General features: G+C 35.4%; 1 protein-coding gene across 5 annotated transcripts in view; it reads left to right on the forward strand.

Annotated features, from left to right (window-relative positions):
• lilli (AF4/FMR2 family member lilliputian) overlaps positions 1-22331 on the forward strand; it is a 323624-nt gene that overhangs the window by 161227 nt on the left and 140066 nt on the right. For all 5 annotated transcript variants that reach the window (XM_018445975.1, XM_018445974.1, XM_018445972.1 and 2 more), the window contains exons 3-4: positions 13822-13828; positions 13960-13967. In XM_018445975.1, the coding sequence (XP_018301477.1) occupies positions 13822-13828; positions 13960-13967 (15 nt within the window). The remainder of the gene's footprint in view (positions 1-13821; positions 13829-13959; positions 13968-22331) is intronic.

Genomic DNA, 22331 nt, shown 5'->3' on the forward strand with positions numbered 1-22331 from the left:
CTTTATACTATGGATTTTAAGAAGTCTGGCGAATAAATCCTTTTTATCGAAAGAATTTTCTGGTAATTAATAGATAAAAATTAGATAATAATCCATTCATTAAAGTAACATCAAGAGTGTAAATACATTCTAATCTTCAACGAAGCGACTCTCTTTAAATTGTAGATTTTAAAAAATTTGATGCGTAAATCTTTCTTTATCAAAAGAATTTTCTGAGAATTAACAGACAGAAATTAGATAATATAGCCATTAGGTAATCTAACATCGCTTTCTGTCTAATCTAGGATCACAAGAAGCGAAAACGTATGAATTAAAGACAGCGAGAGGAAAGTCATGGGAAGTATGGCATGTAGCATATGAAATATAAAACAGCTCGGTGCTCTGGAGAGGAGAATACGGGGGATCCGCGAGCGCGCGCGCGCTGGGGAGGCTTTTGTAGAATCGGCGGATAGCAGTGGGAATATACGCGTTTTCTCGCACGAGATCGTCGGATTATATTGTACGTTAAAGGCTGCGGCGTGTCGAGCTCCGCACGACAAGCGTCGTCGCTCCTTCGCCGCCCGTGTTTCTCTTTCGCTCCGGCTGCTCGATCGAGCGTGCCGTGTCTCAAGGAGAGATCGCTTTATACATTTTGCCTGCTGCCCGAGTGCCGTGCACGGGCTCAACTGTGCAATAATGCGCTTTTTCGTTCGTCCTCGTTTAAGGCCGATTCAGCGCAAAACGCCGTCCGATACGCGCCGTCCTGTCGTCTAGCAGCGCTAAACGCGATCCATTCAGCTTTTTGCTTGGGTAATGTGTGATACTTATCCATGTACAACCTATCGAATTTGCATAAAGCATTATACGTGCACGCGCGCAACATACGATCGATAGCACTTGCATGGTTAATAATAGTGACTCGTGTGCTGACTACTTAAAGGAAATATCTGGAATTGTACAATTCTGATTTTAATGAAACTTTTTATACTATACATTACATAAGTAGATGAATTTAGAAAGTATCAGTTGGTGTGGAAAAATGGTTTTAAAGGGTGAAATCATCCCTTATAAGTAAAGCGATTTTTATAATATTATATCTTTTCTTATAATATCTCAGAAACTGTTCGAGATGTTATAAGATTATATAATACAAAAGTTTCATAATAAAATCACCTCTATTTTTATCTACATTAGTGATATTTTTCAAAAATAATTTTTTTTTAATTTATTTATTTTTCAAAATTATTAAAAAAAAATAATTTAATAATATTTTCTAAATTCATCTATTTATGTAACTTAAGTATACATATATAAAATTTTATTAAAATTAGAATTGTACAATTCGAGAGTTGAGGTTCCCTTGTTAGTTGGTTTTATAAGCAAATTTTTTTTCGTTACCTGCCATTTATATTTTTATTTACCGCGGGACATACACGTGCTTTTTTAATATTTAAATTGTACAATGTTGCAAATGCATTTACATTTTTTTATTAATATTCATGATCTAGTCGATAAAATATGTTCTCTTCGATGCTTGACACTAGTGGAAGGGACGGCATCCGAGTGATTTCGACGGAATTGTGTGTGAACATCGCGGCGCGCGGTGCTACGATTATTCGGATAAAATTTTTTTTTTACGGGTCGAGGCGAAATAGTTTCTGCGAGATTATCGCATACGCACACGTATGTTTTGAACCACTGCTTCTCGATGTACGTGCCTGATAAGCGTCGTATCGAATTTCGCTGTTGCACGCAAAATCTGAGCACGCCGGATACACGAACGGAGAGAAACGCGAGAAATGTCTCTCGATAAAAGTCATAATTATTCACAAAGTCATTTACATGGCATCCGTCAAGGCTTCGTCCATAGTAAATTTATAGGCAGGCGCATCATGAATTACACAGGAAAGCAAAGATACGTCTTTACTAATCATAGACATAAATCGGCATTTAAATTTTAAGGCATAAAATTTAAGCTTAAACCTCAAACCGTAAGAAATTAACCAATCATAATCTATTATTCTCTTCATATTCGACTGTGATTGATTAATTTTATCAGATCTGGTCTACAATTATATGCGGAGTAAGTTTGATAAGAAGTAAGAGTAAGCTTGGTAAGAAGTAAGAGTAAGACATTGACCAATCACAATCGATTATTCTTCTCACATTCGATTGTGATTGATCAATTTCTTACTTTTACTTCTTAAACCAACTTCTTTACTTCGCATACTGTAGACCAGGCTTTACTGTTTAAGACTTAAAGCTTAAGTTCCACGTCTTAAAATCTCAGTGTAGACGCTGCTTAATAGGTATAAACTGTGCATTTTCTGATCTTACGGCTTATAGCACATACAAAAACATAAGGCAGTAAGACATAAGCAGTAAGAAAATCAGCCAATTACAATAAAATATGTAAAGTTATTGCCGTATGTTCTCTATTGTTATTGGCAAATTCGCTTATTGCTTATGATTTTCTATGTGTTTCTGGCTTAATGTAATACGATACACACTATCAGTCATACATTTTTGCTGAAAAAACTGGTATCGCTGACCTTGACATTATTTCGTAACTCTGATTAGAGTCTTTAGTTTATGTTACTAACACAATCTTCAACGTTACACATTTCCATGTACAATTGACTCCTAATGTAGGCATGTATTATGAAATTATTCAGAATGGATTCCAATCGAAATTGTTCAATTATTTTTTAGGTTTCTATTGTGTTTTATAGGGAAAACGGAATAATTCTGATTGTCATTCATTCTCAACAATTCCATAATACTGTCCTAATCAGTTAAAGAAGCGACCGAGCACGTATAATATTTATTTTCTTCGGGCGAATTATAAGAATTTTATTCGTTGCGATTGTGGTCGTATGTATGTACGTTCATCTTCGAGAACACTTTTTTGGAACGGAACAACTGAAGAGGGACATGATTCGGCCTTGCGGTCAGGTAGATAGATCCGCAGCAGAAATAATCGCGTTTTCTCCTTAACCGAGAAATTCCCACGGAAGAAGCGCGAGAGAAAGAGTTCATCTTCGCGCGCGAGCACGAACTCCACCGTCTTCCCTCGCTGTCTCACGATACTATCGGTGATTCCCGCGCGCGTTTATTTCGCTCTGTCTCTCGCTCATTTGTCATTCGCTATTGTACGCTCGACCGGAGAGAATCCTATCGTTGGAAGGACCATATTTATCGGGGGGCAATTTATGATGCGGGTAGGAGCGCCGGGAGGAGCGTTGGTATAATATGGGATCGATCGGCCGAGCGGAACGTGTCGATTTTCTCAAACGTCACTTCAAAACTGGTAGTACTGAAAAACTTATCGTTTATTAATGCAATTGGATTGCGCCGGGAAACTTGTTCGCAAGATAGAGAATTTTTGAAATGAGAAATGTCGCACTTATCAATTTGTAACACATCGCGTTTTTGCTCTTTTTAAAAGTATCTTATTGGTAATTAAAAGGGTGATCGAATTTTAATTAGGATGCATAGTCTCTGCAAAAAGTGGAATTGGAAGTTTATACTTTCCATATAAAAATGAATCTTATGTACATATGAAAACAGCTTTATAAGGTTAATATTTATATTGATTATTATGACAATTTTATAATTTAAATGAAAATTTCTTATTTTATTTAATTATTTTGTTTAAACATTATATTTTTTATTAAAGTAATTTTTAATCGTAGATAAACTTTTTAATATAAAAATTTATAATTTTTTCATAATTTTTTTATTTTGTTAAAAAATACATGTAATATAATCTTAGTAGCAAATTAGTATCATTTACTTGATTTCACTTATTTCTTTACTATTTTCGATAAATTCATTATATTGCATTTAATGAATATAAATATTACAACATGAATTATTTTATACAACTGAATACATTTAATTGACGTTTATTGCACATTAAACGTAATGCATTTAATATATTTAACTGAAAAGCTAATTGAACGAAATGAAATCGAGGGAAAACGTGTTAGCTCTGTAACATCCCCCCAGCTTCGTTCCTATTTCCGAGTCGTTGAACGACATTGATCGTGCCAGTTTCAGATGGATATCGACGTCTCTTTGACTTGTATACGCGAAACGAAAACGGGCGTTGTTTTTTTTTTTTTTTTTTTTTTTTCCAGGACATCGACTCGCATATGTGCGGCACATTGAGGGAATGACTCGTTCGTTTCTACGTACCGTAACGCAGTGTACACATGCGAGCATGTCTATAAATTCCTGTGTCAAGTTAAATCGACTGTTATCGAGATAACGAAGCGCCGATAGTGTGAGGTACATCTGGGTGTTGAAGTCTTTCAAATCGCTTTTAATAACCTTAATGCCTCATGGGGAAAGTATGGAGAAATCCTGAAGACGCCATCACCTTCCTCCACCTTTTCCTACCCTTCCGGCGTTCCCTTCGCCCATGTGGCTTTTAAGTTTTGGATTTCAGACGGCAAAGGGGGGAATGCAGAGCGCGTGCTCTCTTGGCCATCCTCTCGTCGCCTACTACATTATTCAGATCTGTTCCGAGAAGAATACCGGGTTGAATTTTAAGGGGGATGAAGAAGTCGGCGAACAGTTTCATCCTCGTCCCTGTCTTCGCCACTTTTAAAGCCGCTCCGATTTTCGTGCGGCTCTGCCTCGCGTGATTTACATATGTTCTGTATCTCGTGAATTTGCATTGTGCGTTTTCGTTTTGTGCTCGATCTCCCCTCTCATTCGATAATCCGCCGGTGACGCCATTGTCGCGCACGTCCGCCAGTTTCTCCGCGCCGCGCCCGCGCCGGTTGGATTTTCGCACATTTCGCGATTTATGCGGCGCTCGCTTTCGCCGTCTGCATATTTGGCCTATCGAGTAGACTTGCCGAACGATAATTAAGGATGTACGTATATAATACTCTCTAAAACTTTTAAAGTAAATTGTCACTCTGAAGAGTGAAATCTCACTCTTATGCCCATTTTCACCAATATTATAAATTAACTTTAATCTTGATTCAACTTACTCTTCATTTTTTCTAGTTCTAAAGATTAGAAAAGATGTAAGTTCAATCAAGATTAAAGTTAATCTACATTGGTGGAAGTAGGCATTAAAGATTGAAAATTGAGCCACTTTTTCAAGATTGGCTCAATTTTCAAAGATTCCACTCCAAAGAATTTAGAAAGTAATATTATACCTCGAAACATTATCAAAAATATAAAAATATGATAGATTGTTCTATTATTATGTGAATATTTATGTAAAATTTGAGTACAATTCTTTTATTGATTTAAAAGTTATTTAATTTTTTTTTACCTTGATTCTTATGTAAAATTGTGTTTTATTGAACTTATTTGCAAATTTGATAAAATAATAACATCACGATTTAAATCACTTTTTATGTATATTAATAAAACTAGTAAATATTTGTGCAAAGGTTTGTTTGGGGCCAATTATTCGTTTAAAAGTTATTTACTGTAAAATATACAGCAAATATGATCATATAATATATGATCATTTAGCAACATGAAACCATATAAATCAAATTATTTGTTGTTTTGCAGTTGGTTTCAGGACGTATTTATGACAAAAATTTTTTGGTTAATATTATCTAATATTGTTTTTTTAGCTGATACTTTTTTTGTACTGATTGTAGGTACTTACAACCAAAACATCACATATAATACAATAATAGAGTTGCAAGTCATTACGTCTCAACGTTCCACGATTTTACATTGTCATTTTAAATCGAAAAACTTAACACGGCCCAGCTTTTCACATTCTCGAAACTCGGTTTTAAAATTGAGAAAGTTAAGTTTAATTTAATTTTACATCTTTAAAGGAAGTTATAACAACTTGAGGAAAATTAGTGTTAAAGTTAAAAGAACTTAAATTTATATCCATCTTTTCAAGCTTATAAAAAAATTAATGATTTGATAGTTACATTAAACCTTTCAATTGCTAAGATTTTTTATACCAGTAAATCGTTTGCAGCGAAATCGGGGAGGATAAATCGTTAAACAAGTTAAATAATTATATATCGTCGCATAATTATTGCGCAATAAATCACGCGCACGCTCGTTTGATAGCGCGGTAAAATCACGATGGGTTTTATTAACCACCAACGATAATCAGAAAGTGTTTATATTACTTTCGCGCGTTATAATAATCGTTTAGAATGAAAATGCATTCGCCGCTTCGTTGCCGCGCGCGCTATATATGTATAATAATGTCATGATGATTTCGTCGCGACGCGAACGATTTCCGTCATAGAGACGCGTTTCACTCGAAGGACAGTCAATTATTGTACAACGCACGACATAATTAATTAACCTCCCTTTTCACCGTTCCCTTTTCGCCAAAAGCGTTTATGCGTGAAATACACTTTTCACATGGAAACAATTCAGCATGCGCTTTCGACGCAACGAACGCGTTAATTAAATGTATAAGCTCTTGATTTGCTCTGTTACGACAAAATGTGTATGGCATTTAAAATGCATACATTTACGAGCTCGTCCTATTGAATTGTGTATAATTGATCGGGATTCCACGCACAATGCAATTATGTAATACATACAACGGTGATGAGGTTTGAAATTTTAATCCTTCATTATATTTAGTACACCGCACTCGAGACCGGGAAATATCGTGATTAAAAAGTCTTTGATGATCGATATGGAATACACAATGAAATTTTCAATCGTTCGCAATGAATATTACCTAAAACTTGCCATTCAATACTTTATTTCGTATCCGCGGTGTTTTATCTTCACGATATCGTTGTCGGCGGTTTTCCGCACGATTAGTAATGAAATCCCTTCACTTTGGCCAATTCAGGATTAATATTTATCCTCCTCGTTTAGGATTAATATTTATACGATTAACCATTTGCTGCACAGGTATACGCGTCGGTATATTTGCGTATGTAAAAGTACATGCGTTAAGTTGTAATTTACGGTCAGCTGGAATAGTTGGCTAGAATATGGTACAGGGGCGGGACTTTTAACGATGCGTTTACAACATTGTCATTACATGGGTTACGTTTCCGTTACGCGTGCTCGCGTTGTGTGTGCGCGGCTGCGCGCGCGCGCTTGTGCGAGTGCACCACGCAAGCTACCATTTAGCGCAATTTATTAAACTGCCCCTCTCTCACATCGTCCCCGGACTCTCCTCTTCTCTCCTCTTCTCATCCCGTTCCCCTCTTACTCTACCGGTTTCCCTTCTTCGTTCCCTTTCCGCTTTGGTCGCTTTGACTGCGCTACGCCGACTGCACAGGGGGACGAAGAGAGGGCAAGGGAATGCGCTCGATGGCTAAATACACACACAAATGTGACGTCGGGCACCGACGTGCGCGTACACGTGCACGCACACATTCATGTTGGAGAGAGCAAGTCTGGGTCTCTCACGGCGGGGGTGGTATGACGGAATCAATACCCGGTGTGTGAGAGGGTGGGATAATGCGGTGGCTTGACGAGAGTCGTAGGTAGTAAGAGCCGGAAATAGAGAAAGATAGAGAAAGAGCGACGGAGAAAGATTGAGAAGGATAGGGTGCAGATGAATGGGGGAGATGAAGAGACAGAAAGAAACGAGGTGGAGGGAAAGTCGAGGACTACTAGAGGAAATAAACAATGGTTCAGTAACCCCTCTTTTCCAATTCGTTGTAGTATATGCTACCGGAAAATTACCCGAGATACCTGAATAATGGCGAAGTGTGCGAGTGGGCGAATCTCATCCTCAACTCCCCCCACGCGTATATTCTTCCCGACATTTTGTTCTTTTCCGCTCTTTTTTTATTCCTATTGGAAAATAATAATCACCGGGCATTACGCGGTGGCGGCTGTGGTATACCTACTTCGTGTACTTCTATTCTATTCTGTGGCTTTATAAGCGCGGGGGTGGGAAAAATAAAAGTCAGTAGCAAACCGCGCGTAGGACGGTTTGTTAATTGTACGTACATTAATTTAAATGGTGTGTAATTTGGATATCGAAACTGGAGGGCCGGTTTTGAATCTTGCTGAAAGGCAGATCTATCGAATTTCTTTCGATAGAATTTTTTTGTCAGTTTCTTCGATAGAAATGTTACTACGAGGAAGAATTATTTTATCTACGCAGAAGATAAAATAATGCAAATACATGAGAAATATATTTACTTATTTTATCAATAACAGGTCGTTCTTGATACAAATTTTGTTCTTATTAGAATAAAGTTATACGGACTTAAATAGCAACTGCTATAATGCAATTATACTTTCTTCTAGCAGAATATTTTTTAATTGTTTAAAAGAGAGATATGGAAGAGGAAATCTGTTTCTCACTCTGCTGTTTAAAATTATAAATTATACTAAAATTAGGCGATTTTATTGGTCAAGAAAGACGTTAAAGTTTTGAAGAACTGAGAGCAATTTCGGAAAATAGAGAGAAAAATTTTCTCTCCAATATCATTTATATAAGCAATTGAAAGATATTCTATTGAAAGAATAGTACAATATTCAATTGATAATTATTCAAGCATTGAACAATTATTCGAAGGATTATAGAATGTGTATTAAAGTAGATTGTGGGCCAATCTCTTATTAATAAAACAAGTAATAAAATAAATAGTGTATTCCAGATATTAAAAATATTTTGTCTATCTCCTGCATTGAAAAAATGCAGGAGATAGACAATGTCCTGCATTTTTTCCTGGTTGCATTAATTGGAATTCTGGTTAAAAATGAACAAATCAGAATTTTTTTGATTGAATCTATTATAATTCTAGTTGTGATAACCAGAATTCTGATTGATATCTGAAAATTTGTTTCATTCATTTTCAGAAATTTCTCTTGGTGTGTAGATGAACAGAATATTGTCTAAATATACAAATCTGTAATATCTATTAAAGATTGCTTAATTTTGAGAAAGCTACGAATGGTAAATCGATACTATGAAAACTGGAGCGCCTCGTAGTAACAGTGTTAATCACATTAGAGCGTGAGTGGTGGAGTTCGCGTCTATTCTTCGAAGAAAAATGTCTTAATCAGGAAATTAACAGAAATTATATAGATGGCGGAGAGAAGATCGTGTCGTTTTGATAATAAAATTAACTCGCGGATGGATCTTCCGTGTTGATGGAAAATAGAACTCTGAAGTATCTCTTATAGAAGAGATAAGATTATAAAACCTACATTACTAAGTATCTCGTGCACTTTTACAGCGTTGATTATTTATTAACTTGACTTCTATTGATTAACTCGACACACATTCTTGTGAAAACACGTTTGTTAGAGATTAAGACAATAGATACCGTGTCTATGTTCATGCATCGTTAGCGGTTAAAAAGGAGTAAGATAGCTCGATTAAATTTACGATGTGCTTAATGTTTCCCATGAGAGCTTCTGCAGCGACGATTGCACCATTGCGGTACTCCTTATTCCTCGATGCACTCATCTACTATCTTTCTTCTTATATTTTTACTATTTAGTTTGAATCATGTTCTATTTGCATCGCGATTGACTTGAATAGTTTGGTACGTCGTTCCTTCTCAAAATCCTTCCCGAAATAGGGGATGCGTGCTATTGAGGGGGCTGTTAATTAATCGTACTCTTGGCACGAGTCCATTGAATTCGAATTTAACCATAGCGGTCGTTTAACCTCAGTAATGTCCGCCGTGAATTTGGATAATTCCCTTCCTTCGTCTGTCGCACCCTCGCATCCTCTTTCACCCTCTGTCGCGTTTAGTTGCGCTCATTGTCATCTCGGCACGCGATTACTCCTTTGTCTTGATCGTTAACTATTTCAAACGGCGCGGCGGCGTCTTCATCGCATACCGATCGCAATTTCAATTACATTGCTTTCAATGTTTAAAATTACGCGAATATTTAATTAAATTTATATCGAAATTTAGTCTATCTCGTGATATAATATTTTCATGAAATACTTTAAGTATTATTTTGATTTTTAATCATAGATCTATCCATTTATTTTTACGACTTACAATATTTATTTCATCTTAATCTGATTTTATTTCTCTCTTTTAATGAAGTGTAATAATCATACAGGAAAATGCACTTGAATTCTCTTTGTGTTATCAAAGCTTTATTTACTATACTATACGGTTTACTTTGAATAACAATTGAATATGTAAGTACATTGAACCGAATGAGATATTAAGCTTTCTCTATAACCTCGTATGTGTGAAATCCGTATTAAAATGAAATTCTCGCTAACGCAATTATTAACTCGATTGTACTCGCTGTTTAACTTTTTATTTCTCCGGTTTAGTGCTTTTCATCGATTTTGATGTTCGATACAGCGGCGCGATGAGAGAACGTTTCCGCGTGAATGCATAGCCAGTTTTCTATCGACGGACTTATCTTTCCACCGACATTTTCCGGTGTTCTTCGCGCTGTCTCTCTTCCTCTTTTGACGATCGTATTAACGCGATGTCGACTTTGTGCCGAGCTTTCGATATTTCCACCTTCGGCAGTCAGCAGATATGAGAGATCAAGGCGGAGCGGTGCATATATATGCGAATGCAGTCGGAGGCACGTGCATCGTATATGCACTGGCTCGGTAGTGCAAATGTGAATATAGAAGTCAATGCACTTGTAGTGCTATATCAGGGAGCGAGGAAACAACGTCATCTTTATGGCACTCGAGACCCGCGGCAACAAGATTAAATCTACCAAGACATCAATTGATTCTCGAAAGACAGAAGTCAGAGATAATTTTATTTTATTTTATTAACAAGATGCAGCATGAACGTAATCCACGAGAAATAACTTGCAGAGCTTATACGTTTGTATAAGTTCGTGATTCTATGGTTATGTGAATTTTAAATTTTTTAATGTAATATTTGAATATAATATAATTTATATGTGCACAGAGAGAAAAATGTTTGGTATTTGTAACTATAATTATATATTACTATAATTATGATTATTACTGCTATAATAATAATAACAGTAACTATATATATAGTTACTGTTACATATACAATTAAACACATACACACGCATGTACGCGCGCGTGTACACACACACCCACACAACCATTTAAAAGTTCGGAAATTCATAAAGACATTAGCAATAAAAAATCAATTATAATTCTTTAATTAATATGAAATTACAATTTACAATAATTTAAACTAAAATTAATCTCATTAGTGTCTGAATATTAATTTTTTTTGATTCATTAAAATATCCAGCACTTCTATTTTTAATTAATGTATATATGATTTTGGGATATCCTACTGATTAATTTTTAATGCTAATTATTACTGAATTTTTCAGCACAAACATTGTAAAAAATAAAAAAATCACTATCGTCTCTTTAAAATGACTCAGATTGATGAACGAATCATAAATATATGACAGTAACAATTATATTTTATTGAAATCACAAAAATTTATTTTTTCTTAATTACAGAATGACATTGTAAAAAATTTTTGACTTATGTCGTTGTTATGACAAATGAGCAATATATGATATACAATACATGATCAAATAAATACAATAGAAAAAATGATAAGAATTTTGGATGTATTATGATTTAATTGCTGGTTATGAACTGGAACATATTAATATAGCAAAGTATGATAAAAAAGAAAGTAAAGTTTTGAGAGAGAGAACGAGAGCGAGAGCAAGAGAGAGAGAGAGAGAGAGAGAGACACGTAGTTTTTGAGAGATAATGGGAATGTGATGAAAAGAATAGAGGACACAGTCGAGCAGTTCTACACTTAGCAGTCACATGTGATTTGAAAAATCAAGAAAAATCGAAGTGTACATCAAGCATTTTGATAAATGATGAACGAGGAATTGGTATAGAGTTAAGAAAGGTTTCGAAGAAGATTGAAGATGAAAAGGGGAGCAATGAAGAGCTAGCAATGAGGAGAGAGGATTTATATGGCGGAGGCTCACTTTAAATCGCTGTTTAAAAAATCAAAAAAATTTAAAAAGAGCAGAGCAAAAAATAAATTGGTAATAAAATAATATTGAATAATAAGGAGTCAAGAACGGAGTTTTGAGATATACCGAAACTGTATTAGCGTTTTCGATCATAGCAGGTTTAATCGCTCTGAAAGGAATTAATGACGTCACAAGTTCCATTTTGGGTTACTAGAGATTAATTCAAAGCTTGACCTGTACTCGAAAACACATTTCAGGTTTACAACATAAGTTCATAGCAAATTGTATTTAATCGCTTTCAGAGCGACCAAATCCGTTACGGTCGAAAATGCTAATATATGTAGTTTCTTCCGGTATATCTCAAAATTTCATTCTTAGCCCCTTATTGTTCAATACTTTTTTATTGCCACTTTATCTTCTGCTTTGTTCTTTTTTAAATTGTACGCCAATGATGTCATTCTATAATTGAAAACGCTATTGTATATATGAGGAAAGAAAAAAAAATAGGAAAAGGCTTGTATATGCAGATTTGTAGAAAACGATTACCTTATTGTTTCTTATTACTAAGAAAAGATTGTAGAAAATTAGAGCTGGGAATTGTATAAAATTAAATCGTAACGTTTCCTTTTTTTGCGAGCGATGTATATAAATAAGAGTAAGTATAATCGCTTGCGAAGAAAAAGGCAAGGGGAAACACACCGCATTGTATCATTCGTACGTGAATGTGCGGTTTGCGAGTCGCTGTTTATGCGCATCGGTGTTGCCCTGACAATTGATACTTGACACTGGATGCACCGACAATAATGCAAATCAGCATTCTGTCCTACGACGAACGAATAACGGTGCGACGTAGAAATGCACCAGCGAGTCCGAGGAACTCGAATTAAACTCTCGACGCGGTGATTTACGCGACGTAATGACAGCATGTAAAGGAAACGTAATACGGTTCGCGTTCGCGGCAGCGGTGAAGGAGGAAACGATCGGGAATTAGGAGCAACCTAATGATAATAAAGCGTCGTTTGATTATGAAGGACGGCGATGTTAAGATTTACCGAGAGAGAACAGCAGCTTCGGGATATGAATATACATAGTAATCTGATGCGAGAAAATGTTATTTCAAGCATTCTGTTTGGAATATCGGTTATTTGTATTTGTACTGCATAATATAATAGCTCATGAAACTCTAGTAATGTATTTCTGAGTAATGTATACCTATATATTAAATATTTCTTTAAAATATATCTTTAGGATTTAAAGCATACGGTACTTTATTTTATTGAAACACGCGAGATAAATTTTAATGCTTTGTTTTTTATCACACACACACAAAATGTTATACAACAATAATAAAATTTATTAAATTTAAATTAAATTAAAGTAATATTAAAATAAATAAATAAGTAATATCAAAATAAGTAGATAAATATTAAATTAAATTAATATTTAAATTGGAAAGATTACGAAGGAATGGAATGTATCAAAGGAAGGAGTTAAATGAATTATCAAAGAATAAATATCTTAATTTAATATATGTATGTATAAATGGTTTAACTTTATTATTGTTAATAAATATCTTTATCAGCGATAAATACCGATGATGAAAGAGGTATCATTAAATATGAAATATCAGATTGCCTGACGCATTATGCATGCAAAATATCGCGTTTGGTTTGGTTTTTAACGTTGATAAGATTTTAACGTAATAATTTATGATATACTATAGTTTTGTTTTTCATATATAATGTAGGTATATCGCTTTGTCTCTTAACTGGTTTCGGCTGGTTTTGGGAAAGCTCAAGGTTGCAATCGCGGAGCGGAATACCGGAAGAATGGACGGACGGGTGTGTGCGAAGGACGGCGATGAATTATGGCAGGAGTGGAAACCTCGGTCTATTAGTCTATCGGTTACGGAAATTGATTCTTATTACTTAACGTGAACACGCGCGTGTCACAGACGAGTCTTCCCTTCCTGATCCCCGTGCCGTTAGGTAACTTCTTCGCCGCGATGTCAATTGCGCATTTAACCGTCCGCCTACGCGACGTGGCGCGGCGCCTCGTTAAAATGTTTCCCAGAGCCGGCCAATTAATTCCATTGATAACAAATTTCCTCTAAGCCCGTTAGTTTGACGTCGCGAAGTAACGACCGGTTCACGACTTGCTCGCGGAGTATCGAACGACTCGTTCTCGGGACGGGGCGAGGCGAAATGGCAGGGGAGAATGGGAAACGCTGCGCACCTAAGGAAAAATGAAATATTTATTACGAAAAATGTTTTAATGAAAGAAAAGGTAAAATTAAAGCTAAACATTTCGTCTATCACTATATGACAGATTTAATAACATTTTCACCGCGTAATACATGAAATTATTGTATTATAAAAAAGTTTATTTGCGTCGTATTATCGGCGCGCAAATGAATTTTTTTATAATATAATAATTTTACGTATTATGTGCCGTATTGTCCACTGCGCTGCGCTGCCTTATCCTATTCTCTTCTACGAGTGATATTCTTTTTTGAAACGAGATATTATAAGATAGGCGAACGAATAAAATCATGAGATGAACCGATTTTTGAAATTGAAAACGCACGCTTGTCGATCCGATCCACTCGCATTTTTCACTTGTCTCGATTTACTGTCTGCTAACTTTTTATCGCTCGCTGTGACGGGTGAGCATTTCCGCAACAATTGCTCTATATTTCTCCCAGGGGTGAGAATTTTTTTAACTCTAATTTGATTTCTCATTCTGCGTTTTCATATATCTTTTCACATCAAATATTTTCTCTATTTACGCAAATCTATCGTTGATAACGCGTAATGTTTCGATATTCGCGCTAATATTGTTTTCGTTATGGTTCTAAAAATTTCACGGAATATCTCTGAAAGGAAGCTCGAAGGAAACGTCACCGTGTGCTCTATATTCGGAATAAGCGCGAATTTTTAATCTTTACTCTTATAAAAAAATATTTTATTGCTATAAGAAAAGTGATTACTCCATTTACTTTTTTCTTTTTAAACGACGGTCATTTTTTACAAAGAATATTTTCTTGATGATAATTTTAAAATATATTTGTTATAAAATTTAAGAAAAATTCATTATTATGTAATCAAAACAAGAATTTATTTTTTTTTAAATATTGATCGAATAAGCAACTTTATATAATAAGCAAATCGAATTTGTTTTAATTTAATAATCTTGATTGGATGAAGTATAAATTTACTAGGGTTCAGAATATATTTTGAATAAATTTGATGTTTATAATAAACTTAAGTTTATCATAATTATGATAAATTTGCGAATATATGAACTTTCGAAGTACTTGAAACAAGTAGTTATTATTTACGTACAGCATACGTATTTGTCTGTGCAGTATTACACATTAGACTTAATCGAATTGAGAATTGATTCCCTTAATAATACACTGAAAAATGGCCTGGTTGGATTAAATAGTAATTCTGATAGAAAATGGATTAATCAGAATCTTCTGATTAAATCTAGAATTCTCTAGTTGAGATAATTCTAGTCTAGATAACTATATAGAATTCTGATTGATATAATTATTCTGGTAAAAATAAGAATTCTAGTACAATAGATTTTACCAGAAGTATTATATCAACTAGAGTTCCGGTTATCTCAACTAGAATTTTAACAAAATTTAACTAGAAAATTCTGGTTCATCATATTTTCAACCAGAATTTTTTTTCACAGTGTATATTTACATAATTAAGATAAATTTGATTGAAACTCTTCCTTTTTCGAGCCACTAATTTGCAATTTTGTTTGATTCCCTCTGGTCCAACCTCGCTTATTCGCCATTAAATACAATAATGGGGCCAATGAGCTTATTGTTGTAGATGTATCGCGTGTCAAAGCGGTATGCATACTATCTTAACGCTATTTCCGTCACGATTCTTGCTTAGAAGGCCACGGCGACTTCTAACTATAAATATAGGTACACGAGCGGCGTGCGTGATCGTCTCGACGTAATTTCGTCCTTCGTCCTTTCTCGCCGCTGATAGACGTCTAACGTCTGAGGGTTGCGCAAGGATTCCGGTATGAGATTGCGAGAGATCGAGCTCGTCCGATGAGAAAGCGAGGGTAGGATGGAAGATACGACATCCCAAAAGGGCAGACTCAGGGATGAAAGAAGATTCCATAGTTGTGTCTGTGCGCAAACGGAGGAAAGAGGGCTGTCGGTGAGGAGAAGGGTGGATGGCAGACGCGTTCAGAGCGCGAGAGGATAAAATGAATGCCGGGTGGTAAAGGGGGTGGAAAAAGAACGAAGGACGCCACCGCCATGAGTAGAGTAGATCGTCGCGAACCGACTGGCGCGGCGATGAAAAAAAAAAGATAGCGCTCGCTCGTGACGAGAGAGAGAGAGAGAGAGAGAGGGGGGGAGGGGAGTGAGAAGTTGGACGAGAAGAATAATCGCGCGACTGAGTGGAACGATAGATGGCGAGTGCTAACCACGATGAAGAAGTCACCGTCTTGATTAGTGTTTAGAGAGACTTTAACGTCTTGCGAATTGCGACACGATTCCTCGAATGAAGGAATTGAAATGTCAAAGGGTGTATTAAGGAACAAGAAGTCAAAGACTTGGAAAAACTGACTGGTTTATTTCATAAATGAAAGATTTACATATTTCTCCTATTTGAATGTTACCTGAATATTACACTGTAAGAAATTTCTATTGTAAACTTCCAAAAGTATTGGAAGTTTTTATCCAACAAAAATGTGCTGTAAATTTAAACAGTTGTATTGTGAAATTACAATAACATTTTGTAGTAAAGTATATGCAAATCTCTAATACGCAAGCGCGGCACGCCAGTTATGTAAATTCACAACAAATTTCTATTGTAAATTTACAAATATTGTGAAATCACAACAAAATGTTATATGGTTTGTAAATTTATTGCACATTTTTATTGTAAGGATATTATAAATTCACAAACATTTCTAACAGTGTATTACGTCTAATGAGTAATAAAGTGCACCCCAAGTGTTCAATTGAATGAAGGTGATGTTACGTAAGCGATTATACATTCCTAAATATCTATCGCCGTATCTCGTAAAGTGTTTCGTAGTCGTTGACGTTCCATTCGCTCTCCTGCACCCTGGAATCAACCAAATGATACTGTTACACATTAATTATGTAAACATTGTTAACAATTAACTGATACCGTTGCTGATTAATAGTAATAATTTTGTTACCGCGGAATTATCGTTCTATTGTGGCTCCGTCGCTTAATCATTGATATTGGTATTATTTTTGATATCATAATTATAACTTTGTGCTTAACTCGTGTTATCTGATCTTGCTTTACTCGCGACCGGCGCATGTTCCTCGCAGCGATGAACCGCCTCGACCTTGTAACGTGATCGGTGTGCAGTTACAGTCACGGTCGCCCGGTAGAGTTTGCACTACTTCGGTAGCAAACGCACGGTGGCGTAATGATGAGTGGGCCGTTTGTCTCTCTTTCCACTCGGTTCCATGATTACTAACCTTCCGCGGAATATCTTCCGCGCTTTACCTTCGACGTTTCGGAGTGATTTATCACGCGACCGGCCGTATTCCGCTTCTCGCTGGCACAGCCGGGTCGAACTGTTCGTAATACCCCTTCAGCGTTTACATTGACGTCGCAGTACAGGCGCAATGGATTTTTTCTTTTTCCTTCTTTGTTTCACTTTGATCGAGGTTTCGACAATTTGTACGTCGGAGGGCTTTGTTATATTTCAAATTTACTAATGCATATATTTAAGGAATATATCATGGAAAGACTGGTTATTGATAAAATATTTAAAAATTTAGCTAGATACAGATTTGAAAATAATTTTGTCGAACTATCAAAATAATTATGTAGGATGCTCTGGTTGCTACGACGAAATTTTTTGCAGCGTTGCTCATTCTTGAGATTCCTACGTGATTATTTTGATAGTCCAGTAAAGTTATTTTCAGATCTGTATCTAGCTAAATTTTTAGATACTTCAGCAAAACCGTTCTTTTCGTGTACAATAAAATATAAATGTTCTTACACACCCTCATTAACCTGGACCATCGAAAATCAAATTTGCGATAAGTAAAAAATTTAATGCTCTTTATTTGCTAATTATTTGCTAAAAAAAAATTTTTTTAACTGGAAAATGTAGGGCATCCACCACAAAACGCACGTTCTTTTGTTGCGGAAACTTGTCTTTATATAACAGTAATCGGATTTACATATATAAGTATAGACGTTTCGGCCTCGAATTAGGCCATCTTCAGTATAATCGTCAGAAATTTACATAAAACATGTTACGAGTCAACTTATTTAAAAGATTTTTCCTGATATATGCATTTACAAATATTACTTGTCTTATAACTAAAAATAAAAACGCCTACTATTTTAGTTTCAATTTTAACCTTTCGTGCATTTGAATATGCTAGGCGAATAATGTTACATGAACCTGTCCATTACAGTTCTTCTATATCAAGAGTTGACAGAGCCACAAATTTTTCCAGAATCTAATGATTGTAATCGTAATTAATATCATTGCAAAAATCATTGCACAAACTCTCTTGGATATAAATACCTGTGATTCGATCAAATTGATGAGATAAGTAATGCTAGTATCCGTCATACTGTCTTTACTTAACATTTTAAAGGCGAAAAGGATCTACGTGTACTGCTAATTCTTTTCATAATCAATGTTTTGTCTTCAATGGGATACTATTAATATCCGCACTGTCTTTTCGTTTCGTAAAATTTATTTACAATAATTTACAAAATATACATCTTTATACAATACAGAAAATCAGTAGATAAACTTCGCGTTTTCAGTTCAGTTATGCCACTGTAGCTTGCGATGTACGCCTAGGGGCGATGTAACGCCCTGAGTCGCTTTATGACAACGCCTGAGGGTGCTCGCGTATTCACCCTGAGTCGATGGTCGGACGGTACCGTGATAACGCTTAGGGGCTATTGCCCTGAATCACGATTGACACACACGTTAGTAAATCACTCGGAATGAAACCGAAAACTGTGGACTTTAGCTCGGATTAAGAGATGTGAATAGTCGCACGATCGCTGGTCGAATGAATCTTGACTGAGGTCATGATCACCGTACAGCCTTTCTTCCGGATCCTGATTGGTTGAATTTCCTAAAACGTAATTGTGGCGGAGCCGCGGAGACATAACGACGACGAAGCCGCGACAAGCGGCAACAATGTGAGGACGGAGAAACGCGGTGGAAAGGGGCCACAGTACCTAATGGATCTTCTATCGATGCTGCAACTAGTTTTTTTGTCTTTTCATGAACCGAGATGGATTTCTGAATATACGCAGAAGTGCGTATTAGTACGTGTTAATACGTGTGTGTCCGTATTGGTTCGTCCAACGTCCATCAAAAGTCGTGCACGACATTTAGAGCGCTTTCTGCGCAACAATCAACATCCTTAAATAAACAAAACGACTGACAAAAGAGGGTAAATTAAAATTAAGGAAGGGGCAATGTGTTGAGTAAAGGACTATACATTTCTGGTAATTTCTCTGTATCGCTCTGCTTATTTAATCCATTGATTTGTTTTTTTATGAAAATCATTTCGGATGTAATTCTTTTTTGTCAACCCGGTTCAACGTCTAATACTTGTATTGTATATCCTCCCAATTCATATTATATCCAATTCATATCCCAATTGAATTCATTGCTCGAATTCAATTTGGTATTGTGACACAACAGAAAGCGAATCTTTAGATTTCTTGATGTTCTCCTTCTTGATGTTCTTTAATTCTTGTTTTCAATTTTTTTTTCGTTTGACCAACATATGTGGAGTTACAATCGAGACATCCAATCTTATACACCACCTCACATTGTTCCATCTTATCCAGCTTGTCTTTGCCTAATTTTATAAATTTATTAAGTGTATTTGTGGGTTTGTAAGCCACTTTAAAATTATTCGTTGATGCAATAGTCTTAAATTTATACAAATTTATATTAACAAACGGTACGGTAAAATATTTTTTTCTATTAAGGTCACTAGATTCATTATTCTTGTTATTATTTGTATAAATATTTTTTCTATTCGATAATTTCTTTATTCTATTGTTCACAGTGGAAAATATTAATTCTAGAGGATAACCATTCAAGATTAATATGTTAATCATCGCGTTAATGTTTTTTGTGTGGAACTCAGGGTGTGATAGCATAAGTATTCGATCTAGCTGTCCTATTATCACTCCTTTTTTATGTTGTATCGGGTGGTTAGATATGTAACTTAAGTATCGGCCCGAATTTGTAGGTTTTTTATATAGGTCGAACTTGATGCTGCAATTGTTTAAAATTACTTTTACATCCAAGAAATTTATGCAATCACCTTCGCCATAAACCGTAAACTTTAGTCTATCGTGATACATATTGAATTTGTTTGCTATTTTCTCAATGTGATTATTTGGAGCTGCTAATAAAATGTCGTCTACATAACGGTAATAAATCGATATATTAACGTTTATAATGGCAAACACTTTTTCTTCCAAATCCTGGATAACAATATTCGCCAAGATTGGAGACAGTGGAGACCCCATGGGCATACCCAAAATTTGTTTAAAAAATTTTTCATCAAATTTGAAGCAAGTTGAATTAATGATTAGAGAGACCGCACTTAAGAATTCTTTTTTTGGAATATTGGTGTTTTTTCGATATCATTCCATCTTTTTTCAATACCATTGGTTACCAGATCTGTAGGTATGTTAGTATACATAGAAACTATATCAAAAGAATACAGTTCGTAATTAGATTCTAATTTCAATCCGTTTAATTCTTTTACTAAATCGAAACTATTCTTTATATTTCCAACTTCTTTTTTCATACTTTTCTCTATAATTGTTTTTATAAAAGTTGCCAATGGATATTGAGGACTATTAATACAATTTACAATTATACGTAACGGATTTCCTACTTTATGTATTTTTGGCATCCTATAAGAGCTCGGCAAATTTCTATCTGCCCATTTCTATCTGCACATTCAATTTATTATAAGTGTAATGATCAATGTACCCCATTCTCTTCTCAAAAAAATTTTTTGCTCCAGCGATTTACGAAGAAAAAAAAACATGGGGGGTCCAGGTTAAGATAAAGCTGGACCCTCCCATACTGAAAAAAATAGATCCAGTGGTGCTACAAAAAAATTAAGCACACACAGATTTTTTTGCTCTTTATTTGCTACAGATAGCGTAAAAAAAATTCGAAAATTTAATATTTTTAAAAAATATCATTATCAGCGGTTGCGCGGCGAAAACCTTAATTTACTGTATAAATTCTCATAACATCAAATTATGTCCAATTTGAAGTATTTTTAATTATGTATAGGTCGCCGTTGCTTCTACTCAACATGTCGTTGATCTGATTCAAACAATGGAATTAAATTTGAATCAAGTACAGTTTATTATTTGCTAAATGCATGCGTTATTATGAGCAATGTTTACTTTGAAACTAATACAGAAATGAATTGATTTACACTTTGACATAGATGGAAATTAAAAATAACAAAATGTTATTTAACTTAAGGGATTGGATTACCATTGCTTCTTTAATATCTAATAATGGAAGAAGTTGCATTTCCGCCGGATTAAGATAATTCGATGCGCGCGCGTGTGTGTGTGTGTGTGTGTGTGTAAGAAAATTAACACGATAATTTCGGATAGCGCAGCTATTTTATACCCATTTCTTGATTTTGAGCACGTACAACGTTGTTTATGTGCGAACACGGGGATCGCTTAACAGGTGATACCGTGCGGAAATTGTGGTTTAGTTTCGCGATACCGATAGCGGGGCTCATCTTCCGAGCTTAGCCGGGTTATAGAGCTGTTTGAAGAGGGAGCGGAGGGGCGAAGGCGAGGGCCCGACATGTGTATCGAGATGCCTCCGAGTGCCGTCACTGTTTAGTGTTGCACGATCTTCCATTGACTGGTTCTCACGAGGCAAACTATACGTCCGAGTGGTCAGATCGCTCGCGGTGTGATCCCCTCCTCAAAGCGAAATCCGAAATTACTTCGCGCTCTGATCATCAAACCCATGGCGTTTGCGTGGCAGATTGCTTTAGCCATTCCAACAAGAATAATAATGTGTGTTTGCAATAGGCATTATTACGTTTATATTATACTAATCAATTTGTCTCTTTACGTGAACACTCGATTATATACATGTCATCTTTACTTGAAGAACAAAAGATGAATTTGTATAAAAAAATAACATGCATCAATAATGAATAGTTGTAATAATTTCTTTAAACATATATATTAATTTTTTAAAATATAAATAGAATATAGAAAGACAGATAAAACTATTTATTCATATTCTAAAACGAGCCTTCTATAGAACATTCCTCTCTTAAAATTGGCGTGTTACGTACCCTGAAGCCTCTTTTCGTTGAGGTTGTTAGAGTACTTCGTTTCCGTTGAAATGTCGTATCTAAAAGTTTTGGAGGTCGCCGATTTCGAATCCGGTCTCAAAATTT

The sequence above is a fragment of the Mycetomoellerius zeteki genome, unplaced genomic scaffold, assembly GCF_001594055.1.
Source record: "Mycetomoellerius zeteki isolate Tzet28-1 unplaced genomic scaffold, Tzet1.0 scaffold172, whole genome shotgun sequence".
Lineage (NCBI taxonomy): Eukaryota > Metazoa > Arthropoda > Insecta > Hymenoptera > Formicidae > Mycetomoellerius > Mycetomoellerius zeteki.